Here is a 24,440-nt window from a genome sequence, read left to right on the forward strand (position 1 = left end):
CAAAGTAGGAATATAAATAATATATCTTTTTTTTTTACTTAAATTTATTTATTTTATTAGGAGATTAGATGAACTAAAACTCTTCCCGCCAGTTATCCTAGCATGGTTGAAATTAGGTTAAGTCCTCCAAGCTTTCATCAAAGAAAGCAGCAGTTAATATTTTACTACAAACAAATTTCAACACCAGTACATCGTTGATGGATAAAAGCAAAGGTCGATTGAAGAAGGAGAAATTGAAAGGTAAGAACTTCAGGATAAAATATATTCCATTTGCATGCTTTTAAATTAGTTAATGAAGTATTGATTTGCCAAAAAATTCTTGCTTGAAAACGCGCCTTAATTGCAAGCCTCGTTGATACGTTCTTGTCCTATCCTTCATCTTTTTTGTTTCTCTTCATAAATTTGATGATACCAAATGAAATTCCTTAAACTGCGTCGAGACATGATACTTGAATTTCAAGCTTGATTACTTTTTCTCAAGCTCAACCATAGAAAACTCAATCTTGATGTTTCTAAAATAGTGTGTTATCTCTTCTCCTTGTGGCTAGAATTAGCTTATGTGAAAGCTCAGCCACTGCAAGTTTTCATTGTTCCTCTCTTGACCCTCCAGAAGAGGACCCAACTTACGATGATGATACCAATCTTGAATTTTTTTAAACCAAAGTAGAGAGGACTGATTTGAACATTTCACTCTTGTAATGAAGAGGACCCAACTTATGATGTAGTCACTCACATTATATGTACTTTACCTAAGCCTGTTTGTGCAGCTCAACTGGAAGAGATCCTAAGCGAGACGCAGTAGTACTGAACCAGACATAATAATCTTGGTCTAATGCAACCACAGTGGGTTTCTCTTTGCTTGACCTGCACTTGTTGCACAAAACTCTCGTGTCATTATCTCCTGTTGTAACTTCACTATTCTCTTGCCTCTTTTTGTTAGAGCCTTTGCTTTTATTCTCTGTTTTAGAGTGCAAAGCTGTGGGATGGTGCTTTTATTCAACTTCACTTGGAGTTACTGAGCAGAACATTCAAATCGGTTGCACCATAAGGGGAACTACAACAGCCCATTAGCTACCTGATTATATTTCTTTATTGCTTCTGTATTATCAATAAGTTCAAGGGGCCAAGGGACCTGTTACATTTCAACATTAACACAATATGATAAGGTTGGAAGACACCATACATCAGACAGCCAGAAGTACCAAGAAACAAGTAACATACCTTGTACGAAAACATGAGTGAATACAGGCCATCAATGCCAAAGTTCTGCCCTCAACTCTTTTGAGGTGTCGAAATTGAAACAGGCATACCACGCCGGGTCGCCCTCACTAGTGACATTATTTCTTGTTACATACACAATTAATGAATTGGGTGTGCTTAATAGTGTGGCATCGGCAGAGTATCAAATTGGTTCCTGAATTATAATAAAGGTTAAGTAAATACAAAGGAGCTTTCTCACTTGCAGACACAAAAACTGAAATTAGAGAAGTCAGTAGCATAAAGTATCTGCTTTAAAGGGGTGAGCTTACCTAGTTATCCTTATTGTCGTTTTTTATGGAATATTCTGGTATCAAATATAGTTCTTCAATTTGTTTGTTGTTTTATTTTATTAAGAAATTATTTGTTTGCTAAAAAAGTTTTATATGTTGCATTGTAACAGGTAACGATAATGGACTTTTTACACTGAAGATTCACCATGGAGGTGAATTTTTAGATGTACCAGAAAAGATTTATTTGGGATGTTCGGTTGTTTATATTGACAATTGTGATCCAGTTATATGGTCATTGCAAACCTTGAACTTGATTGGAACAAAAAAATAAGGCTACAATAATATTCTTGGTTGGCACTTCAAACTACCTATGACGGATACTGGTGCTGGTTATGTTCAATGCTTGACTGATGCTGAGAGTGATCTACTGGTAAACACTCTTCCAGCTAACAGGGTTGCTGAAGTATACATTACGCAGGCTGATAATGTGTTAAAATTACAAAGTCAAGTAAGCTCCAATGCTGATAACGTTTATGAGGATAATGGAGTGCAAAAAGATTTGGATGCGTTTAAAGCTGGTGGAGATAAACATATTTCCAGATCTGCAAAGATAAGTATTAACTTAGATGACTTTGAATTGGAAAGAGCAGAATGTAGCGGGGATAAGAATAATAATATTGACCAAGAATTGGGGAAATTTGGAAGTGATGAATATCATATGAATGAAAGTGAAGAAGAGTTGGATTGTTTAGAGATGGATTCAGACAGTGAATGACTTGGATTATGGGATAGCACTGGAAAAGACAAGGCAACTGTTCAACTGAAAAGGAAAGAAAGAAGTAAATGAAAGGAAGATGAATAGAAAAATCTAACAGGGAGTGGTGAAGTTAGTGCAACACATAAGAGAAAAGGGAAGGAAAAAAGAACGATAAACCAATGGAAGAAACTAAGAGTACCAATTTTGCAGGGTTACTATTAGAGGACTCAAGTTCAGAATCTGAGGATGATAACATCTCTTCTAAAAATGATGAATCAGATGACATGGGAAATATTAATGGTGATGATGATCAGGTTGAAAATGTTGCATTTAGGGCAGATACAGAGATGGCTAATCCAGAATTTTTATTGGGAATGACATTCATCAATGCAACAGAATTTAGAGCTGCTTTGAGAGCTTACTCTGTTAAAAACAATAGAGACATTTCCTTTAAAAAGAATGAGTGGTAAAATTTCTGCAAAATGTTCTGATGGATGTCCATGGCGTATATATGCCTCTAGAAAGGCACCAGATGACCCTGCCATCGAGATAAAAACTTTGGTTGGGAAACATTCTGATGATTGTTTGTTTATTTTTGCCAACAAACATGTGAAATCTAGGATGATTGCCAAAACATACCTACATTATTTAAGAAAACATCCAGATGAATCAGTAGGTGATTTCATGGAGAAAGTACATGAAGAGATGAATGTTGAAATCTCAGTGAGTCAAGTATATAGAGCAAAGAGAATAGCTAAAGAGATGATCGAAGGTCACTACAATGAACAATATGCAAAATTAGAGAACTACTGTGCAGAACTCAAGAAAAAGAATCTAGGATCAACTGTATTGCTAGAAACAATACCCGGTGAAGAGGATGGCAAACCTAATTTTGAAAGAATTTACATATGTCTTGAGCCATGCAAAAGAGGTTGGAAAGCAGGTTGTAGGCCACTTATAGGGATGGATGGTTGCTTTCTTAAAGGAGGTCAACTTTTGACAGCAATTGGGATAGATGCTGATAATGGTATGTTCCCTATAGCCTATGCTGTAGTTGATGTTGAAGACAAGCATAACTGGAAGTGGTTTTTGAATTTGCTTGTGGATGACTTGCGAATTAGATCATCATGATAACTTATGCCTCATTACAGACAAACAAAGGCAAGATTCTTCTTCACTTAAATTATCAAATTCTAATTGCCTTTAATTATCAAAAATGAATTAAATCTCAATATTCCTCTCTTTTGTAGGGTTTGGAGGGAGCTATTTACGAGACTGTTCCTAAAGTTGAGCACAGGCATTGTGTAAGACATTTGTACAATAATTTCAAGAAAGTGCATAAATGTTTATCATTGCAGACAAGGGTTTGGAAAGCTGCCAAGGCAACTCATGTAAGTATAGATATGAGATGGATATGTTGGAAAAGGAGGACAAAGAAGCAAGAAACTGGTTCAACAATAAACCACCCAAATTCTGGAGCAAGTCACATTTTAGAACAACAACAAAGTGTGATAGACTTTTGAATAATCTTTGTGAGTCATTTAATGGGATAAAACCAGTTTTAAAGGCAAGGGCGAAACCTATACTTGGATTGCTTAAAGGAATTAGAGTATACCAGATGAAAAGAATGAATCAAAAGAGGGAGGTGCTCCAATACCAAGGTAATGTTACTGCAACTTGTTTGAAATACAAAATATTTAACATGAAAGTTAACAGTTTCATAGTATAACAGGAAGTTTATGCCCTCGAATCCAGATACTAGTAGAAGAAAAGAAAAAAGAGGCAGTTGCATCAATTCCTACTTGGGCTGGACAATTTTTATTTCAAGTAAAAACTATGTATGATGAACAATTTCGTGTGGACTTGAACGGAAGAACCTGCTCTTGCAGGGAGTGGGACCTTACTGGAATCCCACGCTCACATGCAATGAGCTGCATGTTCAATATAAGAGAGAATCCAGAAAACTTCATAAATGATTGTTACAAGAAGGCTACTCAAATGACGATTTATGAGCCAGTCATTGCTCCAATGGATGGACCTGATATGTGGGAAAAAACTGATCTACTTCCTATTCAACCTCCTAATTATGAGCCGAAGAAAGGTAAGTTGGACAAAAAAAGAAAAAAAGAACCTGATGAAATTGAAGCCTCCAAGAGAAAAGCCGCGGAGATGAAAAAACAGAGAAGAGACAAAAAGAAAAAACAATACATCAAGTGAATTGAATTGAATACAACAGCCACAAATGTTACCAAATTGAGTAAGAAAGGGAGGTTAAGGAGGTGTAGCAAGTGCTTGCAAACTGGTCACTATAAAACAACTTGCAAGAAGAACTGTGATTCTCCAAATTCAACAGCTCCACCTCCAGCTACACCAACAACTCGAGGTTGGTCCCAAAATGCTACAAATCAATCCCACCTAAGTAAGCAAATCCATTTTGAGTCCACTAATTGGATTGGACATATAAATGAACCTTCTAAACTCAATGTAAGTATGGAACCTTAGATATTAGTTATTTAATTCTTAGAGACAGTTACATTAGTATTTATTATATTTTATTCACAGCCAAGAAGGCCAGCGGAGGACGGTTCATATCAGATGCTTGCACAAGCTCAAGTTGGCAGTATTGTGAGAAATGCCGAGAAGTACAAGTGGGATGGAAAAAATTATATTAGCTTACAAAGCCTTAATACAAGTGCTTCGATGAAGTCCAACAAAAGGAGCTTTGACAATGAAGAAAATAGAAGCAATTAACATATGAAGAACTACATCAACAATACATTTTAATTTCATAGCTATTTTATTTTTTATTTTTTAAGGGATATTTCTCTATCATTAGCTGCTAAACATTTGAAATTCTCATTGTTAAAAGTTTGTCATTTTTCCGTTACAGTTCAATTTAGCATTTGTACTCTTCGAAACCTCGCGGCTTACTTTCATTGCTTACATATTTTTTGGGCTAACAAAGATTTTGTTAATTGCTTAAATTCTTGGACACTGAAGCAGAAAAATAACATGAATCTTTTATCATATCACAGCGACAAAATACTTGGAGAAGTATGACATTTGTCACAGAAAGTACGGAACTTAGAGAACTTAAGACAAATTGAACAATTAAACAATAAAAATGAAGAAAAACAATACCATTATCAACTAGTTCAACGCCTCTTTGGACTAGTGATATCTATTGAAGATAAAGCAAATCGAACTCACCAGAAAGCATAACAGGTGTCAGTAGCTTTGTTTAGTCTGCCTTGGAATCCACCATCAGTGGTTGCCTGTCTCTGCAAGAAGGAACAATTGAGTCACACCAAATGCAGGACGGTAGATCATACCGAAGACCAAGTTAGGATGACAAATTATTGAAAACCAAATGTTGCCATGAGGGGACTTCACCACATAATCTGAGCTAAATTTTCAGTATCTCGTGTGAAGCATTGTGTAATATACTTTCATAGATTACAGCAGGGAGCCAGCACAGAAGATCCACACCACTTAAATGGTCTTTGTTAAGAAATAATTAAGTAAATAAAAGCATGTTCTCTAGCAGTTCAAACTTTATATGAGATGGTCATGTAATTCCAATATGGTATCAGGCTCAGGTCCTGAGTTTAAATCTCATCGTCACTCATTATCGAAAAGATTTCCACTTGTTTGAGCTATGAAAAAGAAATCAAGCCCACACATGAGTGGGCGTGCTGAGACATATGTGGAGGAATACTGAAAAGCATATTTAGCAAAGGAATAGAAGAACATGTACACACAATACTCCATGAAAGTTTACCTTTAGGCTCCAGTCTAGAAGCAAGGGCACGTTTCTGAAGCAAGAGGATACATTCTTCGACAATATATCATCTTCAATTAATCCCATCAATCTGAGAGATGCAACCGCACAAAAAGTGGCACCACCTGTGATACTAAACAATCACCCTCTATGAGAACTATCATATTACCACTTCAAGAAAACTAAAAGATGATTTAAGAACATGCTATTCTTTCAGCTTTCTTTCGACAAACAAACAAAAATACAAAAATGGCAGATAAATTCCTTGTGAGCCCAGCAAAGGATTTTCTTAATTTTCTATTCCGCGACTCAAAACAGAGACAACACAATTGCCATTCTATACATCCAATAACTACAAATGGATAACAGATTGATTTGCAACAAAAGCAAGTCTCGAAATAGGAAAATGAACCATTTTCACTTTTATCACTTTAAACTTTTGACCCAAGTTGAAAAAGGAAAAGATCATGACCAGTTCAAGATATTCAAAATACGTGATCCAATTGATAGGCTGCCCGCGAAAGGAAACATTCAAAGATGTGCTCATCTGTTCCCTTTTTTACTTGTTTCGCTTTTGGCCAGCTGGATTAAACGATGTTGCCGGAGTCCAAGAAGGAAGACAATGAAGTAGATCGCGTATTGAATGATACACATACTTTTAGCAAATGGAAGGAGCCATTTAACTGCTTGCGTATATCCTTTTAATTCTATGATCCATTTCAATCACTAATCCAAAAAGGCTTATATTTGGGGAAATCTTCTACCACAGTCATAATCCCACCATGAAACAACAGACTTTAAGTTGAAACAGGCCACTCACCAGAAATCAATGGGCCGAGGAAACATTGGTTTTTTCTATGGTTGTAGCTTCAGCGACGAGCTCGTAGAGGTGACGATCAGCTGGAGAGATGAATTGGTGCAGAGGAAGAAGATGGAGCGACGATCTGTACATCTAGCTGATTTTCCCGAATTTTTTGCTTGTTGATTTTGTTGACAATCAATTTTTTTTTTTTTGTTGGGAAAGAACAGCAGTTGAACTTCACATTAAAAACCCCTCCGAAAATCAGGATTATAGAGAGTCCATCAATAATATAGCTTGACAGGCCATAGCCGAAAATGATCACAACAATCTAATGAAAAAATGTTGCTTGCTACTATAGGTACTTAAAAACTCGAGCGCAAAATGCAATACAAACCGAACCAAGACTTCGCCTTCATAAAATATTTGAAGATCAAACCATCAAAAGTTTAACTCATGCAGCACTTGCAGACTCAGAGACTCTTTGTTGACAATTTGGGGTTTTGCTTCAGCGAGTCTTAGCTTGAAGAACTCATTTTAGAAAGTAATAATGATATAAAAAGAGGAAAGCACCTTTAGATGTTGTGCTTTGAATGGAGCGAGAGAAAAATGTAATTGATTAAGCTCTTTTTACTTTCATATAGTATTATTTATTTTTTAAAGATATATTATTTATATTCCTATTTTGCCCTCATGGCAAATTTATAAAAAAAGTGTTTTTATTGTTTTGCAAGGAAATAAAGAGATTAAGGTTTACATTATAAAATAAAAATAAAAAAATAAAATAGGTTGCAAGTTGAAAAAAAGAGCACACATTAACGATGCAAAATGCCACGAACTCCTCTTCGAGTCAACCAATTCAGATTGCTTTGATTTTGAATTTCTTCCGCATTTTTCTAGCCTTTTGTACAGGTTAAAGAGAATAGTTTTCTTGTTTAATCTATGTATGTGAGTTAAACTCCTGTTTGTCCACACTTTTTATTTCAGAAAAAAAATATTTTGACACTGCGTTTGGTTATATATTGATTTTCAAATATTTTTTTTTCAACTTTCGTTTGAAATATCATATTTTCTTTTTATGTTCAGGGTGCCTACTAAGTATTATGGTTTGACTTGATATTCGTTGGAGGGTTTTTTTTTAAAATATTCTTGAATCGAGAGTTCACTATATGGATAAAGAGATGAAGAATTATGCATTGCTCAAAAAAAAAAAAAAAAAAAAGTAGAAAGTGAATTTTTGTGTTGTTTATGTTTTCCCTTCCAAATGTTTGATCGGCAAGAAAGGAAACGGATATACAGTTGAAGGAGTTAGCTTCCTTCTAATTATTTGCTTGAATAGGACTTAAAAAATACATCTTTTAATTTATCACCTATCAAACAAATGCGAAAGTTTCTTTAACATCTCCTTCGTATATACTTTTTTCCTTTTCATAAAAGAAAATTTGTTATTTTTCTCTATTACATAATCAATACTTGGGAGAAAGAAAGTGGATAGGAGTATATAGCAGTGGTATGAAAGTAATTGCTTTGAGCACGTAAATTCCTTTGTAGTCTTTGACCATCAATGCAATTTATTCCTGTAGTGATCGAGTCAGTAGAACATTTAAAACTGTGATTTGGTTGAAAAATATAAATGATTTATCTAGTGACACCAATAATTGTAGACATTAATTACAGGAGAGGTCGGTTCATTGAATGGATAGAATTTAAGTAAATCTACAAGGTGGTAACATTATTGTGAATACATACTCCTTTCCATCATTTTTTACTTATTCACTGTACTAAATATATATATTCACTTTTATTAATTTAGTTTGAGAAATTAAGAGATAAGTTATCATTTTATATCTATTATACCCTTATTATTAAGTTTAATTATTTTCAATTCATTCCCCAACTCATAATAATTAGGAGTGATATAAAATTATCATTTTAATTATTGCTTTTTGATTAAGGGGTGTGTTAAGTCAAAATGAAGTGTTTATACGGAAGTAAACATGAACGGAGGGAGTATTTTCTCCTGTTCATCGTAACTATGTTGTAGTGCAAGCAGAAGACGTGCGTTTTACCATAACAACTACTCCTTTAATGCTAACAATATACTCCTTTAATACTAACAAACTTGTCTTGCACTTGCTCCAAGAGGTTGCCTATTCATGTTTCTATATTCTAGGCGCATTGTAAGTGTATAAACTTGTAACTCTTCTGCAAAGAATACCATTTTATGATATATAAGCAAATGACACCTGATTGCTTTAATTTACCCTAATTAGAACTGGAATTGTCCTAATTAGGTATACTCTCAAATGTGTAACGCCAAAAACTTGGAGAGAACAGTTGAGGCTCATGACATACATTAGCCGGTGAAGAAAAGGAATAGCACGTGTCAACCCTGCAAATAGCAGGAAAGCAAAATAAAGTGTAGAAGCTCAAAGGCGTTTTCTGTCAATTCACCGACGACCCCAAGCTGTTCTCCTTAGCGGCATCTATATAGGTAGTAATATAATTGGTCAAAGATCAAAGAAGCTATAAGCAAGGACGGATCTAGAACTTGAGATTTATGGATTTTTTATAATCTCAATTTAAAAGATCGCTTCTTTATCTACGCCAAAGGGGAATCGAACCCCATCCAAAAGGCCAGCTAAACTTAAGCAAGTTCTATTACTACTGGACTAAGAGACCACTCTATTATCGGATTCTCAACATATATTTCTTATATATTTAATAATTTTTTTTAATATAAATGCGTAATAGTTACTGGTTCCGAAAACCCCCGGTTATAAGACAGCCACAAAATTGTGGTTTAGCAAAAATGGCATGAGAAAACAAGCTCATGATGTTTGATGATTAAACAACAAAAGAGCGCAGCAATACAATTTCTGTTTCTCTCATTCGGCAAAGACTAAAGAAAGGACTGAATCCATACAAGAATGTTAGGAGCCAATCATTTTTTGCGCAGATTTCCCTTCTTTTGGGGTGGTCTTTAATTTTTATCCCTCAAATCGATGGTCTTTAATTTTTGTCCTTCGCCTGGTATCTCGAAGTTCTGGATTCGAACCCCAGCTCAGTAAAAAAAAGAAGGAATTTCGCAAGGCAGAGGTTTGGATTCGCACAGAAATTTGCCTTCAAAACACTGCCTTAAGACAGACTTTTAAAATTCTTTCCACTTACAATTCAGCTTGGTGAAGCAATTAATATTTGAGTCGTGATGGTTTTCTTTTCCCATCGTTCTTTACAACATAGGAACTGTAGGTACTGAAGTTCCACACACGTAAAAAAGCAAATGCAAAACATATCATCTTTAAGAATGGAGAGCCCATGCCTGCGTTTTCAGCAAAAATTAATGAATTTGCCTTAAAAACTCTGCCTTAAGGTAGAGTTTGAAACTCTGCCTGAATCATGTAAAACTCTGCCTTGCGATTTTGTTTTTAAAATTTTTGACTGAGCGGGAGTTCGAACCCGAAACCAAGGAGTTCTAACCAAGGTAAAAAATTAAAGACCACCAATTTAATGATTAATTTTTAACCGAGCGGGAGTTCGAACCCGAAATCAAAGAGTTCTAACCAAGGTAAAAAATTAAAGACCACCAATTTAATAGACAAAAATTAAAGACCACCCCAAAATAAGGCCATTCCTGCGAATTGCCTGGAGTGAATTAAGGCTGGTCCAGTAGAATTCCAGTCTTTTAAATATTGGGCTTGGGCCGTGCTGAACACTAAAAGAGAGAACAGTTGATCCAATATAAATACCTAGTGGGAGTTGGAAGCGTAGACCCAAAGAGTTGACAGATGAGGGAACTCCAATCTAAGCTAAGATATAGGAATGGGGGAAGTGGAGAAACAACTCTTGCTAAAACAAACTCCTCAACTATATATATAAGCTTTGGAGTTTGTTTTAGCAAGAGTTGTTTTCCCTCTTCTCAACTCCATCTATCTCAGCCGACCCTCATACTAATGGTCTTCGATCTGCATCGGTTTGCTCTTTTTATTTTTATTTTTATTTTTTAAAATATATTGAAGAATTAACCTAAATAGCTGCCACTAATCGCTTAAACTTAAAATAGCCTATAATATGTGCATAACTGTGCATACTCAGTGTATAATTTATGTATACCAGTTAGAGAAATTTAGCAGTAAATCTGGGAGTAATTAATGTTTACCGGCTATTTGCGTAAAGATCCCTGGTATATTTTTTTACCCGACATTTGTTTTTATCACCTTCTTGAGAGATCTGTTCAGATATTTTCCTTATTTCGTTTAGGATCGTAGAGTGAGAGAAGTCGTCCAAATTCTTGGTGTTTGAAAAGAAAAATCACTTTTTTTTTTTTTTTTTTTTTTAACTATTTGAGATTTCAAACTGTATTCTTCAGTTTTAGGTTGTCCCTTGTTATCTTGAGACTAATTTTCGACACTGTGGTTTTTGTATTTCTTTCTAGTTCTTGATATTTGCTTCATGGTTTTACTCTTCATTTTTAGCTAGTTTCAGGGAGCTTTTTGGCATGTTAATACCAGTAAGGTAATGAAAGTTTGAAAATTTGTTTAATTGAACCTTCCATGAAACGAGATGATTTCACATTGTACTTGTAGAAAAGAAAGCCCTTGTATAAATTGGATGTAAAAGGTGGTATTGTCAATTGCGGATTCGAAACGCTGAGGAGCTATTTACTGTTAATCAGGTTCTTCTTGATTGTCGGGTTATCACTCAACTTCCTCTGGCATCGACCTTGAAAATAAGCTTGGTATTGTTTCATGTGTTAGTGTATTGTTTATGTCTACGCTTGATGGTGGTCATCAATTGGATATCAAACAGTATATTGTTTATGTCTATGCTTGATGATGGTCATCAATTAGATATCAAACATCATTTTTTTCCTTCTCTATGACTAACCTTTGAACCCTTTAGTATGGTAACAAGTCAACAAAATAAAAGGAAATGTGAGAAGTGAAACTACACAAACAGACTTCAAGGAAAAGCTCTGTATATTTACTCACAAAGGAAGGTCCTGCTTCTTTATGATGCAGTTGTGTTCATTCATGTCGTGCTATTTTTGTGAGCACAGATCAGGGTGATTTTTATCACCTCTAGATTGAGCTTTGACGGAGGAAAATAATTTAGAAAAGCCATGGAATTGCGCTACATGCGTGAAAAAGTTGACACGGTCAGTGCTATTCCACATTCCAAATTTATTCATATTTATCACCTTGAGCATGCTACTATTTCTATTTACACTATGAAATTACTCTCCACTTGCTAACCTGTTATTGTCAGCAGGGCTGGGCATAAAATACCGAAAACCGAATTACCGAATCGAACCGGCTATTTCGGTATTCGGTATTCGGTTCGGTATTCGGTACTGAAATATAAATTTTAATATTTCGGTTTCGGTATTCGGTATTTACAATTATACCGGTCGGTAATTCGGTAAATACCGAATACCGAAATTAATACCAATACATACTGTACAGTGTATACCCTAAAGGAGTAAAGGGCTAAAGGCCCATTGTAAAAACATTTAAGTCCAGCCCAAATCCGGAAATCCAATAAGCCAAATCCGTAAAAATCCCAATACTTCACCTTCACCTTCAGTTCACTGTAATCCCTAAGACCCTAACACTTCACCCATCAGTTCTACTTCACACAATCTACCAAATCCAACTATTTTCACTCAAATGAACTCATTTTCTCACCTAAAAATCTAAGAAAATAAGGAAAAAGTAGAGTACCATCATGCTTGAGAGTTTTACAATGAACGACGCCGTATTGGATCAAGGATAAAGTGAAGATCAAGAGAAATACTGAAGGTAGATGATGTCCATATCGAGCCATTTAAATAGGTAATCAATCACCTACGGCGAATATCGAATTTTGAATCACCGGAAGAAAAAAAAAAGTACAATCCGAAGAGCTAAACGTACATTATACAACATTACAAAGGTGTATATAGTGAGATTTGAGAGAGATGATGAAGTGAAGAAGAAGATCTATGTGAGAAAACAATGGTGAGATTCACTAATTTAAGCTTCTTTAATAGCTTCCGTATTGTATTTTTTTATTTTGTTTTACACTTCCAATGCTTCGTTGTTGTTGTTTTTGGGAGAGAAAGATATGAATGGATAGTATCCATAGTAGTAGTATTTGTTTAAAAGCAAGAATATCTGTTCAATATACAAAACCATCTCATTTTTTCACTCATTTCACTATACAGAAGAGGTTTTACCATCTAAATTAGCTCCAATTTTGCAATCTTGCAATCATACAGATAATCTTAGTTCTGTTCTTCGAATAGGGAAACAGGTTCATGCCCAAGTAACTATAAATGGAATTGACAACTTGGGTATTCTTGGTACAAGAATCTTGGGAATGTATGTTTTGTGTAACAAGTTTATTGATGCCAAGAAATTATTTTTTCAGCTTAAATTGTGTTATGCTTCCCCTTGGAATTGGTTGATTAGAGGGTATACAATAATGGGTCGTTTTGATCTTGCAATTTTGTTGTTCTTTAAAATGTTGGTTTTTGGTACTTGCCCTGATAAATACACTTTTCCTTATGTGGCTAAAGCTTGTGCTGGTTTAAATTCTGTTAATTTAGGTAAATGGTTACATGGGATGGTACAAAGTTTAGGTTTTGAGGAGATGTGTTTGTGGTTTTATTAAGTTTTATGCTGAGAATGGTTGTTTGGATGACGCTTGTCTTTTGTTCGATAAAATGACTCAAGAGAGATAGTGTTTTATGGAATGTGATGCTTAATGGCTATGCTAAAGATGAAGAGTCAGTGAATGATGTGGTTAGGTTATTTAGGGAAATGAGGAAAAGTGAAACTAAGCCTATTCAGTAACATATGCTTGTGTTCTTTCTGTTTGTGCCTCTGAATCGATGATTAAATTTGGTTGTGAGGTTCATGGGCTTGTTGTGAGATGTGGGTTAATAGATTTAGCATCCTTTGCTAGAGCTTTCATCCCTTAGACTGTTTCTTTTTTCTTTTTACTGCTTGAATGGGTGTTTACCTCTGTTGCATATCCTTAAATTGGTTTCTTTCATGGTCGCAGATGGTAAATTGGAGTGCACAACTAGAGCTTCCAGTTTCCGGACAGTGGGCAGTACAAGTGTACAACATCTTCACAATTTCGCTACTGCTTTGAAAATTATCTACACTGTTATTCTTTTGTTGTTGGAAGCTGCTGTATTATGAGATCTTGGACTAAGAATTTATAAGTAGCTACTTTTTGGGGTTGTCGTTTGTTATTGAAATAACTTAAAATTTTTTAAAGATCTAACTAGAATGTCTTCAATTCTGGAACTTTTGTCCAGTTTGGTATACAATGCCCAATTTATTTTAAGAATATGTTGTTGTTGTTACTAATTACATGAATATGTTGCTGTTGTTACTAATTACATTGACCCCTTGCATAGCATACTTGCATTCTAATACAGTGGACTTCGACTTCAATATGGTATTACCGTACCGAACCGAAGTTTGATTTACCGATTACCGAATTACCGAACCGAAGTTTGAAAGTTCGGTATTTGGTATATACTTTGAATTATCGATTACCGAATTACCGAACCCGAACTTTGAAAATACCGAACCGAATACCGAACGCTCAGCCCTAATTGTCAGCCATTCCACTAGTAGTAAAAGTAGGCTTGTAGAAACTTGCATAATGAACATTTAAAGAGAAGAGAACTGATCGAAGAACCCTCAGGGGTTGGTCTGGTGGTAATTGGCTTGAGCCTTGGGGTGCTCCCTTTCAAGGTCTCAAGTTCGAAACCCACTGGGTGCAAACAATTTCTGAGGGCTATCGGACTGGGGTAAAACCCTGAATTACCCGTGGTGCACTTGCGGGAAACTCCTTGCCGAGGGCCTGTGCACCCCCGGGATTAGTCGGGGCTCAAAGAGACTCGGACACCCGGTGCTTAATCAAAAAAAAAAAAAAAAAAAACTGATCGAAGGCATCATTGTTCTGTTTCCGTTATTGGATCTTCCATTTGTTTCACTATTGCATGGTTTCTCAAATCTGGCTTTCTGTCTGACTTTGCTTTTGGTTTTCAATTTCTCAATTTCTCTATTAACTATTGCATTCCACTATGAAGACACTGTATGATTTCTCCCTGTCTCCTTCTCTGTATAACATCTCATATTGTAACTTGGGGTCACATACTAGCTTGTTGGCTTTACTGTCACAAATCCTCACATTTTCTTTACCCAAGGTCAAGCGGTTTTAGTTTTAGTCCAAAATTTAGCAGCTTTTTTTCGAGTTGAAATAAAATATCACTTCATTTTGTTTTACAAGAGGATGTGACATATAGGTTAACACATACACTGAGCATGATTATCATTCGACAGAAATGAATGAACAAGGTGAAATAGAGTGAAGTTTTCAACCTCCATTTCATGCTCTGAGATTACTTTTGCACTTAGACATCTGAATAAAGAAAACACAATTTATGTATCCGTAAACCAACTAACAGAACATCTACACAAGATGAAGGAAGGAGTTATGCTCATTTGTGGACTTCTATTAAAGAATTAACCGATAAATCCCTTAAAGATGTATCCAATTTTGAAATACAGAAGCAGTGCATCTACTTAATGAACACTGTTACATTAAGTATTTCCCTTTTGGCATGCAGATCCTGTACTAAGGAACGAGTCACCAGAATAATGCCTCCATTTTCTAACTGTGTAGACGGGTAAGCCTAAATTCTATTTCACCTCATTGTTCACTCTTCAAAGATGCAAATTCAGGAATCCAGCAAACAAATGATAACCCGCTTATGAACACGAAAAAGGAAATTGAATTTGAAACTCAGTAGAATATATGAATTGAGTTTGATTTATGGAAAAGAAAGACTGAATTCAAAATGACGGGAAATGGAGATTGAGATAGCGTTTCATGAAAACTTTCGATCTGAATTTAACAAAAAAATTTCTTATTTGTAAAATTACTATAAATAAGGAAAACCATATCAGTCAAATGGCTTCCCTGTTCTTATTGGCTGTATTTTAGCATTTATGTTTCAAATAGAAAGTTCTTCCCTATTTCCATTATTGAGTTTGAAGGATAGGACGACAAACTCGTATGTCACAGGTGATTCAAGATATGTTCATGATGGAAACTATATATATCTTTAAGCCTTTGATTCAGTAGCAGAAGGCAGGATTAATGGGCAAAAACCATGATCAAGACTGGCTTTCCACACTTCCTCAATATCGGACATCATGTTACCACACTCATTCTCATTCCAACCTTCCAATGCATGCAAAATCCCGGCTATTCTCCATGCACTCATCATCCTTCTTGGTAGCCAGTTCTGGGATTATAATAAAATTATTCATGAATTTCCTAATTATCAGAAAATTAAATGATAAAAAATTGAGGATAGTAAATGATCTTCTCTAACCTCACAAGAGTCTACATTTTCAAGATGTTTTGGGATAGTCATGGCTGGTACGTTGAAGTAGAAGCAATCCTTGTGAGCTTTCCCTGGTGGGAATTGTGAAAAAGGAATGAATAATGTTCCTTTTGGTGCTTTCAATTGTTTATCTTTACTGAATCCATCTCCTATTAGCCATGTCTGCAATAAAATACTTCAATCAGAAACCTCTTTTAAATCTATAGACAGGAGATGTTGGGAAAGATTTCTTTGCTGTATTTGGACTTTCTATTATCCAGAGATGTTCAAAGCTCAACATAATGATAAAACTTTGGGTTTGGAGGGAGGAGGGAGGGGGGAGGTGCAAGGCATTGTTATAAATTGTCAAGATTCAGAATATATGGTATACTTTTAGGTGAATTTAGATTTATACCTTTGAAATATTATAAGATTTCGATAGGACCAAGTTAGTTGCAGCCTCGGAGGTAAGCTTTGCTTTGAGTCTCTTGTACTCTTCTTCATCTAACATGACAACCTATGTATAGAAATCACACTGAATGAGAGAGGGAAACCAAAATGATGGAGGAGATTAATAGGCAAAGATACCTGAATTCCTCCTTGGCACAAGGCAAGGGCAATGGAGTCGGCAACTTTGGACAAACGGCCTCGAAGGACTACTTGGGAAGTTCCTTTAGGAATGGAGTTTAGGACCACGGCAACAGCTAGGCTACTTCCATCTACCACCTTCACTTTCAACTGACGATGCCTCCTTAGGTAAAGTTCTCCGTTACTATTCAGCTGCTCTTCCTGCTGGAATGTCACATTTGTGTATAATTGCAAGTATCAACTGAAACCCTCTTTTGTCCAGCCAATAATAAAGGGTGATAGGAGAATTGTTTTTAATTCATATTCTCCCTAATAGTCAAAATCTGCCATATATAGCTTACAGAAAGTCCTTCTCAAGAAAATTACATTTTTGGTATAAATTATGCATATTTCTTATCAACAAAGAAAGGATGAGCATTATTTGATTTTCTATTGTTTTACTTGCCTGATTTAGGATTCCAAGGCTCAAAACTTTTATGCCTTTCTGATCTGCTTCCATGATGGCTTTCTCAATCAAATTGTTAATAGTATCTCTTTGCAATTGTATAAAGTACTGAACAAAACAAAAGTTAGGCCAACTAATCTCTTCAACAATGTATAACCTAGAACTAGGGGCGGAGCCAAGTGTAACCAAGGGGGTTCATTCCCTCGGCAGAAAATTACAGTGTATATTGAAGGTTAAAATTATTTTTTATGTATATATGATAGATGTTGAACTCTCTTGGTTTCTTCGTATGTTTACTTCTTCATATTTTTGAACCCCCTTACTGAAAATCCTAGCTCCGCCACTGCCTAGAACGTACAACTAGTCATGATTAACAATAAGTTCTTGCTTGTATACTATATTTTGGGATAGCCCAAGTTTGTAATTTGAGATTCCTGAACAAATTCCTCTCGACGACAAATGTCTGACCATAAATCCAAGTAATCAAAACAGACCATAGCGTAACGGGCCACATTAACCAGAAATATCACTTAGAAGCCTGAGGCTTGAGGCCAAGGATGAAAACTCTAGACGGAGATGATAGATGGATTCTAGGGTTGTTAAATGTGTTAGGCACTTCAGCTTTCCTCTCGAGTGACTTTTCATACAATGTATCCGTGAACATGTCTATTGTACCATACAGTGAGTTATACATTGGCACAAAACGTGAATAATCATTTCAAAATTGAGTTTGATGTAGTGAGTGGACCCGGCACTTTTGTAACCCATTTTTTTTTTTTTTTGGAACCAAACTAACCCATTAAAAAAAAAAAGAACCAAACTAGGCTTCACGCACAGATTCTGTGCGTGAAAGGGCCAAAGTGTACATTTACACTTTGGTCCTTTTACGCACAGAATCTGTGCGTGAAACCCCTCCCTAAAACCCCCGCCCTAACCTTTATTTGTTGGAAATCAAACTCAAAATTAAGGTTTTTTTCGTACTTTGATTGAAGATTAGTCACATTTCAAAACACCGGAATATAAATATTTTTAATAGATCTTAATATTTTTTGTAGTGTACAATAATATCGGCTCATTACATCAAGTATACATATACATTTGGATCGTCGTTTTAGGGGTTGTAAAGTGCTCCGAAGTACGTTTGAAAACTTGTTATATTTAGGTTTAAGTGCCATATCTTATAGGGTTTTGATTAATCTCTTTTGTTTTACTCCCAAAGCTATGAAAGTACCTTTTTGGTTCAAGACGAGGGGTTCATAATAATTGCAAAAATATTTCATTCCATTAGCAACGAAATACATCATTAAATTACAATAGACTTAAAAAATAAAATCAAGTTCTAGACACTCTTCTTCTTCCCGATGTGCTGCTACCACAGGAGTTGTGCCCACATGAACGCTTATCATGCCCAAATTGCTTACATGTCGAGCACTTGCGAGAGTAAGTCTTTTCGCTAACATCTATTTGATTGTGATAACGGGTTAACTTGTTTTTTCCAAATGTACGGATATGGTTCTTGTTTGCAATCATAGAAAACGGCGCGGCTGACCAATAGGCTTGATCACCAAGGGGACGGAAGTGGCCGGAATATGCTTTAAGGTATTTTACGACCTTATATTCCTCCGCCACATAATCAGTTACATTTCTGGCCATTCTCTCAAAGCACTTGACTGCATGAGAACATGGCATGTGGTACGTTTGCCACTTACCACAAGTGCATGATTGTGTACGCTCAGTAACGATATGTTTATTTCCTCCTTTGCCATCGCAATAACCCGTTCTAACTTCATACACTCGTTGAACGACGTCATACTCTGTAGCACCCCCTTTGGGAGGACACTATTACGAACAAAAGCCAATTTTACACTTACACCGTTTAGAAGGAACTTATGCCAAAAGATATTCACAAATATATTTAATAGCGGAAAAAGGCCCATGCAAAAAAATTTGGAAGTACGGCATTTTTTTTTTTTTTGTGCGCTCCAAAAATTTTCTTAGATGAAATAAAATAGCAGAGTATCATTTTAAAATGGTAATTCCCTTCTCAAATAGTCAACACATTTAAGAAACTTTGTTTTGAAATTTTATTTCCAAATCAACACCATTACGGGTCCATAAGATGCACAAAACTCAAACTAGTGATTTTCACAAAACTATTATCATCCTTTGTACATAATTACAAGACAAAATACAAATTCAGTATATGGCATGACTTGGGTTAAAAACACACCCTAAAATAGCAAAACCAGTCATCAAGTTTAAGTTACAAGCACATGGTCTTGTTTTCCACAAGCCTTCAAAATTTCATACGTAAGTGCCACATATGTATCATGTACAAGTCCCCAAAAATTTACAAAAACTAGATGCATATGCAGATGTGATCTTCACAAGGGCTCCCATAAAGTCTACTCCAAATGACCATCTTCATACCTCATCTCGCGCATTACCTACGATAGAAAACAACTATCGCTAAGCATGAAGCTTAGTGGTGTATAAACTTTGGGCTTGGAGCCATTAAATTCTCCAATTCCCTTGTTCGCCGTAGGTGACTCAATAAGGTAACAATAAGCCCAAGTGAACAAGTATATCAAAGTATCGAATACAAACCTTGAAGAGTTTCAAAATATCAATACTAATATTCTAAGGCTCAAGTATTAAGAAAGCTTATAATTCAATTCAAGAGAATTTGTCAAATAACCACTTTCGCCCAATATGTACGTCATGCCATCACACTACGCACAATCAATATCAAGACGGGCCGAAGCCCCGAAATCAAGAAGGACCGAAGCCCATATCAAGAAGGGTCGTCACCCAATATCAAGAGAATCAAGAACCATGTTGAAAGTGGCTTTCCACTCGTACTCGAAAATGGACGAAAATCCATCGTCAAGACGAAATGTAAATCCAAAGTCAAGATGGGCAAGATCCGAATCGAGGGGCATGCCAATATCGATGACTAGTCACCATAACAAGAAGGACAAAGTCCCAACAAGAATGCAAAATGATCAAGCAATTCGTACAAGTGGGCAATTTAGCAAAAGTCTTGCAATACTTGAGACAATAACCATATAATAATATAAGATGAAGAGTAAAGAAATAACTCATCAAGATACTTCAAAATTCCAGAAAAATAAAGATATTTTAAGTTCAAGTTTATACACAAACCTTGGCGTTTTACCACACAACAAGTTCTACCACAACTCGAGGAGTTCAAATCATCTACGCCATAGACCAATCAAAGTCCACTTCGTCAAATAATTCCTCTTAGCTTGTACAAGAGCATATATACCTTAAATACACAAATAAATATCTACTTAAGTTCAAAAGTCCCAGCACATCACAACTAAACACGAAATCAACGAAAATCAGCCCAAACTATCAAAACAGAAATTCTGGACAGCGCTACCATCTTGTATTGTTGCTCAGTTTCGAAGGGGTAAATGGAAAAACTGGACTTTGTGTCCTCAATGAAAGTTGTAGATATATGTCTTAGGGTCTCATAGAAATTAGAATCACCCCTACAGAAATTTTGTACAAAAAGATATGCTCAAAATACTAACAGCAGTCCATGTAGAATGTTCAAAACAGAAATCTGGACAGCACCTCCCCCTGCACTTCATCACCCCTTTTCGGGTAGCTAAAGGCAAAACTGGGTTTTACAGCCTTGATGAAAGTTTTAGGTCTATGAAATAGCTTTCCAGAACATCTTGAAGCACTCAAAACGGAGCTGTATACAAGGAGTTATGCTAAATATTCTAACAGCAGTCCCAATCCAAAAACGGGTTTGCAAAACAAAAATCTGGGCAGCAACTCCCTTGATATTCCAGCCCACAAAACAATTCAAAACAACCACCAACCAGTCCCAAAATATTATCATAAAACAGCCACACAAAAATCATATCAAACAGCCCCAAAATATTATCACAAAACAGCCATAAAAATTCATACAAAACAGCCCAGTATACGCTTTGTATACGATATTTTCATACACTTTATTCTCCCAATTTCGAAAACAACAACTTATCAACAACATCAACAATCATTGTACATCATAACTCAACCAATTCCACCCATTTAAATCCAACAAAACAGCCCCCAATCCATAAATTGCAATAAGGCAACAAACGAGTTTATAATGTCATATTTTCCGTTCTAATCCGTTAAAACTTCAAATAAACACTTTAATAACATAAGATAAATCTTATACATACCTTAGCAGTAGCTCAACCACGAAAATATCCTTCCCCAAGGTCAATATTTAGCTTAAAATGACGATGACAACTCGTACTACACTTTTCTCTTCACGAGCTTTGGGATTCGGAGCTCCGATTTTGATCAAATCTTGGTTTTTTTCTCTCTACTCTCTTCTCTCTCTTTCTCTAGGAGGTTCTGGAAAATCTTGGTCTGTAAATGAAGAAGGGAGCTGAAAATATCCCTTAATGGGCTAAGGGGTTGGGCCTGACCCGACTTGGAATCGGGTTGGGCCGAATTTTGCTGTCCAGCTTGACCTTTCTGCATTAAAACGTCCATAACTCTTTATCCAGATGTCACCTATAAGCCCATAATATATGGTTGGAAAGGTATTTCAATTATCTACAACTTTCATTTTATTAGTTTTCCCAAATTCTCAAATTCGGATGGGGTTACGACCTCCCGAAGTCAGGTCACCCGAAACATAACTAAATTTTTTTTTTTCTTCTAAAAATTTGAGGTGTTACTTTCAAAAAAGAAAATTTTGGGGTGTTACAACTCTCCCCCCCTTAAGAAATGTCGTCCCGAAATTTACTTTATAATTACCTCAAAACAGATGTGGGTATTGAATTCGCATATCCTCTTCTCGCTCCCAGGTAGCCTCTTTGCCGGAATGATTTCTCCAAAGGACTTTTACTAATGGAATTTTCTTGTTTCTAAGATCTTTTGTCTCACGCGCCAAGATTTGGATAGGTTCCTCTTCGTATGTCAAGTCAGGGCTGACCTCAATGGATTCAACGGGAAGAACATGAGATGGATCTGAGCGATATCTTCTAAGCATAGAAACATGGAAGACATTGTGGATCTTAGCCAATTCCGGTGGAAGAGCTAATTTATATGCAACTGGACCAATCCTCTCAAGTACTTCATATGGTCCAATAAACCGAGGACTAAGTTTTCCTTTTTGGCCAAATCTCATAATCTTCTTCCATGGAGAAACCTTTAAAAATACTATCTCCCACTTGATACTCAATTTCACGCCTTTTAAGATCAACATACGACTTTTGTCTATCCGAAGCAATTTTTATACGATCCTTGACGACTTTTACTTTATCCTCAGTTTGTTGCACAATCTCAGGGCCAACCAATTTTCTTTCACCGACCTCACTCCAACAAAGGGGAGTTCTACACTTTCTCCCATATAAGGCTTCGTAGGGAGGCATGCCAATACTTGCTTGGTAGCTGTTGTTGTAAGCGAACTCTATCAAAGCTAGGTGTCTGTCCCAACTACCCTCAAATTCCATAATGCAAGCTCGAAGCATATCTTCCAAAATTTGAATCACCCTCTCGGACTGGCCGTCTGTCTGAGGATGGAAAGAAGTACTAAAGTTCAACCTAGTGCCCAAAGCTTCTTGCAAGCTAGTCCAGAATCTGGATGTAAACCTTGGATATCGATCAGATACAATAGATACAGGGACACCATGTAGCCTCACAATCTCATTAACGTACAATTCTGCTAAACGTTCAAGTGGGTAGTCCATTCTGATAGCCAAGAAATGAGCACTTTTGGTTAGCCTATCAACTATAACCCAAATTGCATCATGATTTCCTTGAGTGCGTGGAAGCCCAGAAACAAAGTCCATAGTTATTCTTTCCCATTTCCACTCAGGTATCGACAAGGGTTGTAACAAACCAGTTGGGACTTGATGCTCGGCCTTTACCTGTTGACAAATTAAGCATCTAGAAATAAATTCCGCAATGTACTTCTTCATACCATTCCACCAGTAGTGTTCTTTGATGGTTTGGTACATTTTAGTACCTCCAGGATGCATTGCATATGGTGAAGTATGTGCTTCATTCAAAATTTCTTTTCTCAAGTTGTCATCTTTAGGGACACATAACCTATTTTGATAAAGTAGAACACCATCCTCCCTTAATTTAAAATTAAGCTTTCCTCCAGTTTGAACTTCTTTGATCAATTTCGCAAGCTTATCATCTAACTTCTGTGCTTCTTTCACTCGTTCAAGTAGAACTGGCTTGACTTGCAAATTAGCAGCAATAGAGCCATCAGAATTAAATGCAAGACAAGCATTCATGGCTCTTAATTTCCGAAACAAAGGCAAATGACTTAGAGATAGACTAGCAAAGGCTTTGCGACTTAGAGCATCTGCCACCACATTGGCTTTACTCGGATGGTAATCAATCGTGCAGTCATAATCTTTAATGAGTTCAAGCCATCTACGTTGTCTCAAATTCAACTCTTTTTGTGTACCCAAGTACTTCAAACTCTTGTGATCAGTAAATATGTGACACTTTTCGCCATATAAGTAATGCCTCCAAATTTTCAAAGCAAACACTATGGCAGCGAGCTCAAGGTCATGAGTAGGATAGTTCAATTCATGTGGTTTCAATTTTCGGGAGGCATACGCAACCACTTTCCCTTCTTGCATCAGGACACAACCCAAACCATGATGAGAAGCATCACTATATATCACATATTCTTTTCCTTCCGTTGGTAGAGTAAGTAGAGGAGCTTGTGTCAATAAAGATTTGAGCTTTTCAAAACTCTCCTGGCATTTGTCATCCCATACAAACTTGACATCCTTTCTTAAGAGTTTAGTCAAAGGAGAGGCTATAATGGAGAAGCCTTTGACAAACCTTCTATAGTATCCCGCTAAGCCCAAGAAACTCCTTACTTCAGTTGGACTTTTAGGTGGTTTCCATTCGACAATAGCTTGAATCTTACTAGGATCCACCTTCACACCTTCCGCCGGCACAATATGTCCCAGAAAAGCCACCTCACTAAGCCAAAATTCACATTTGGAAAGCTTAGCATAAAGCTTTTTCTCTTGCAAAATTTGCAAAACAATTCAAAGGTGCTTTCTGTGGTCTTCACTATTCTTGGAATATATCAAGATATCATCTATAAAGACCACCACAAATTGATCAAGATAAGGCTTAAACACGCGATTCATCAGGTCCATAAATTCCGCAG

The 24,440-nt window shown here is 36.2% G+C and overlaps 2 protein-coding genes, 1 long non-coding RNA gene and 1 pseudogene across 8 annotated transcripts; 1 reads left to right on the forward strand and 3 right to left on the reverse strand.

Moving 5' to 3' along the window:
- Positions 1-248: 248 nt before the first annotated feature.
- On the reverse strand, positions 249-7,432 carry LOC132645862 (protein farnesyltransferase subunit beta-like). Of its 4 annotated transcripts, XM_060363101.1 has the most exons (7): positions 6,849-7,432; positions 6,029-6,161; positions 5,458-5,528; positions 2,670-2,886; positions 1,859-2,092; positions 1,222-1,414; positions 249-1,132 (listed from the first exon to the last, which is right to left on the reverse strand). In XM_060363101.1, the coding sequence occupies exons 1-5, from the start codon at positions 6,872-6,874 to the stop codon at positions 2,060-2,062; spliced, it is 480 nt and encodes a 159-aa protein (XP_060219084.1). In that variant the 5' UTR covers positions 6,875-7,432; the 3' UTR covers positions 249-1,132; positions 1,222-1,414; positions 1,859-2,059. The 4 variants fall into 4 exon arrangements, 2 of the variants coding, with proteins under 2 accessions (XP_060219084.1, XP_060219085.1); XM_060363102.1 differs by lacking the exon at positions 1,859-2,092; XR_009584194.1 differs by lacking the exons at positions 1,859-2,092; positions 2,670-2,886 and having other exon boundaries at positions 6,029-6,153.
- LOC132645861 (uncharacterized) lies at positions 2,862-5,070 on the forward strand. 3 transcript variants are annotated; one of them, XR_009584192.1, is made up of 4 exons: positions 2,862-3,408; positions 3,498-3,908; positions 3,980-4,731; positions 4,810-5,070. XR_009584192.1 is itself a non-coding variant. In XM_060363099.1 (3 exons), the coding sequence occupies exons 2-3, from the start codon at positions 3,590-3,592 to the stop codon at positions 4,462-4,464; spliced, it is 804 nt and encodes a 267-aa protein (XP_060219082.1). In that variant the 5' UTR covers positions 2,862-3,408; positions 3,498-3,589; the 3' UTR covers positions 4,465-4,799. The 3 variants fall into 3 exon arrangements, 1 of the variants encoding a protein (XP_060219082.1); XM_060363099.1 differs by lacking the exon at positions 4,810-5,070 and having other exon boundaries at positions 3,980-4,799; XR_009584193.1 differs by lacking the exon at positions 2,862-3,408 and having other exon boundaries at positions 3,502-3,908; positions 4,003-4,731.
- Positions 7,433-15,462: 8,030 nt separating the features above from the next.
- LOC132644509 (very-long-chain aldehyde decarbonylase CER1-like) lies at positions 15,463-19,065 on the reverse strand (annotated as a pseudogene).
- A 150-nt stretch (positions 19,066-19,215) lies between these two features.
- Positions 19,216-21,838, reverse strand: LOC132645863 (uncharacterized). Its single transcript, XR_009584196.1, has 3 exons — positions 21,466-21,838; positions 20,420-20,543; positions 19,216-19,701 (listed from the first exon to the last, which is right to left on the reverse strand). It is a non-coding gene; the product is annotated as an uncharacterized LOC132645863 (long non-coding RNA).
- Positions 21,839-24,440: the final 2,602 nt, after the last annotated feature.

Source organism: Lycium barbarum, chromosome 6 (genome assembly GCF_019175385.1).
Source record: "Lycium barbarum isolate Lr01 chromosome 6, ASM1917538v2, whole genome shotgun sequence".
Taxonomy (NCBI): domain Eukaryota; kingdom Viridiplantae; phylum Streptophyta; class Magnoliopsida; order Solanales; family Solanaceae; genus Lycium; species Lycium barbarum.

Coding starts and splice junctions, on each gene's coding strand:
- LOC132645862 (XM_060363101.1), bottom strand. CDS start 6,874: ATGTTTCCTCGGCCCATTGATTTCTG. Junction 5,529..6,028: donor TTCTAGACTGGAGCCTAAAG/GTAAACTTTCAT, acceptor TCCTTCTTGCAG/AGACAGGCAACCACTGATGG. Junction 2,093..2,669: donor TCTCTATTGTTTTTAACAGA/GTAAGCTCTCAA, acceptor TTATCTTTGCAG/ATCTGGAAATATGTTTATCT.
- LOC132645861 (XM_060363099.1), top strand. CDS start 3,590: ATGTTTATCATTGCAGACAAGGGTTTGGAAAGCTGCCAAGGCAACTCA. Junction 3,909..3,979: donor GGAGGTGCTCCAATACCAAG/GTAATGTTACTG, acceptor ATAGTATAACAG/GAAGTTTATGCCCTCGAATC.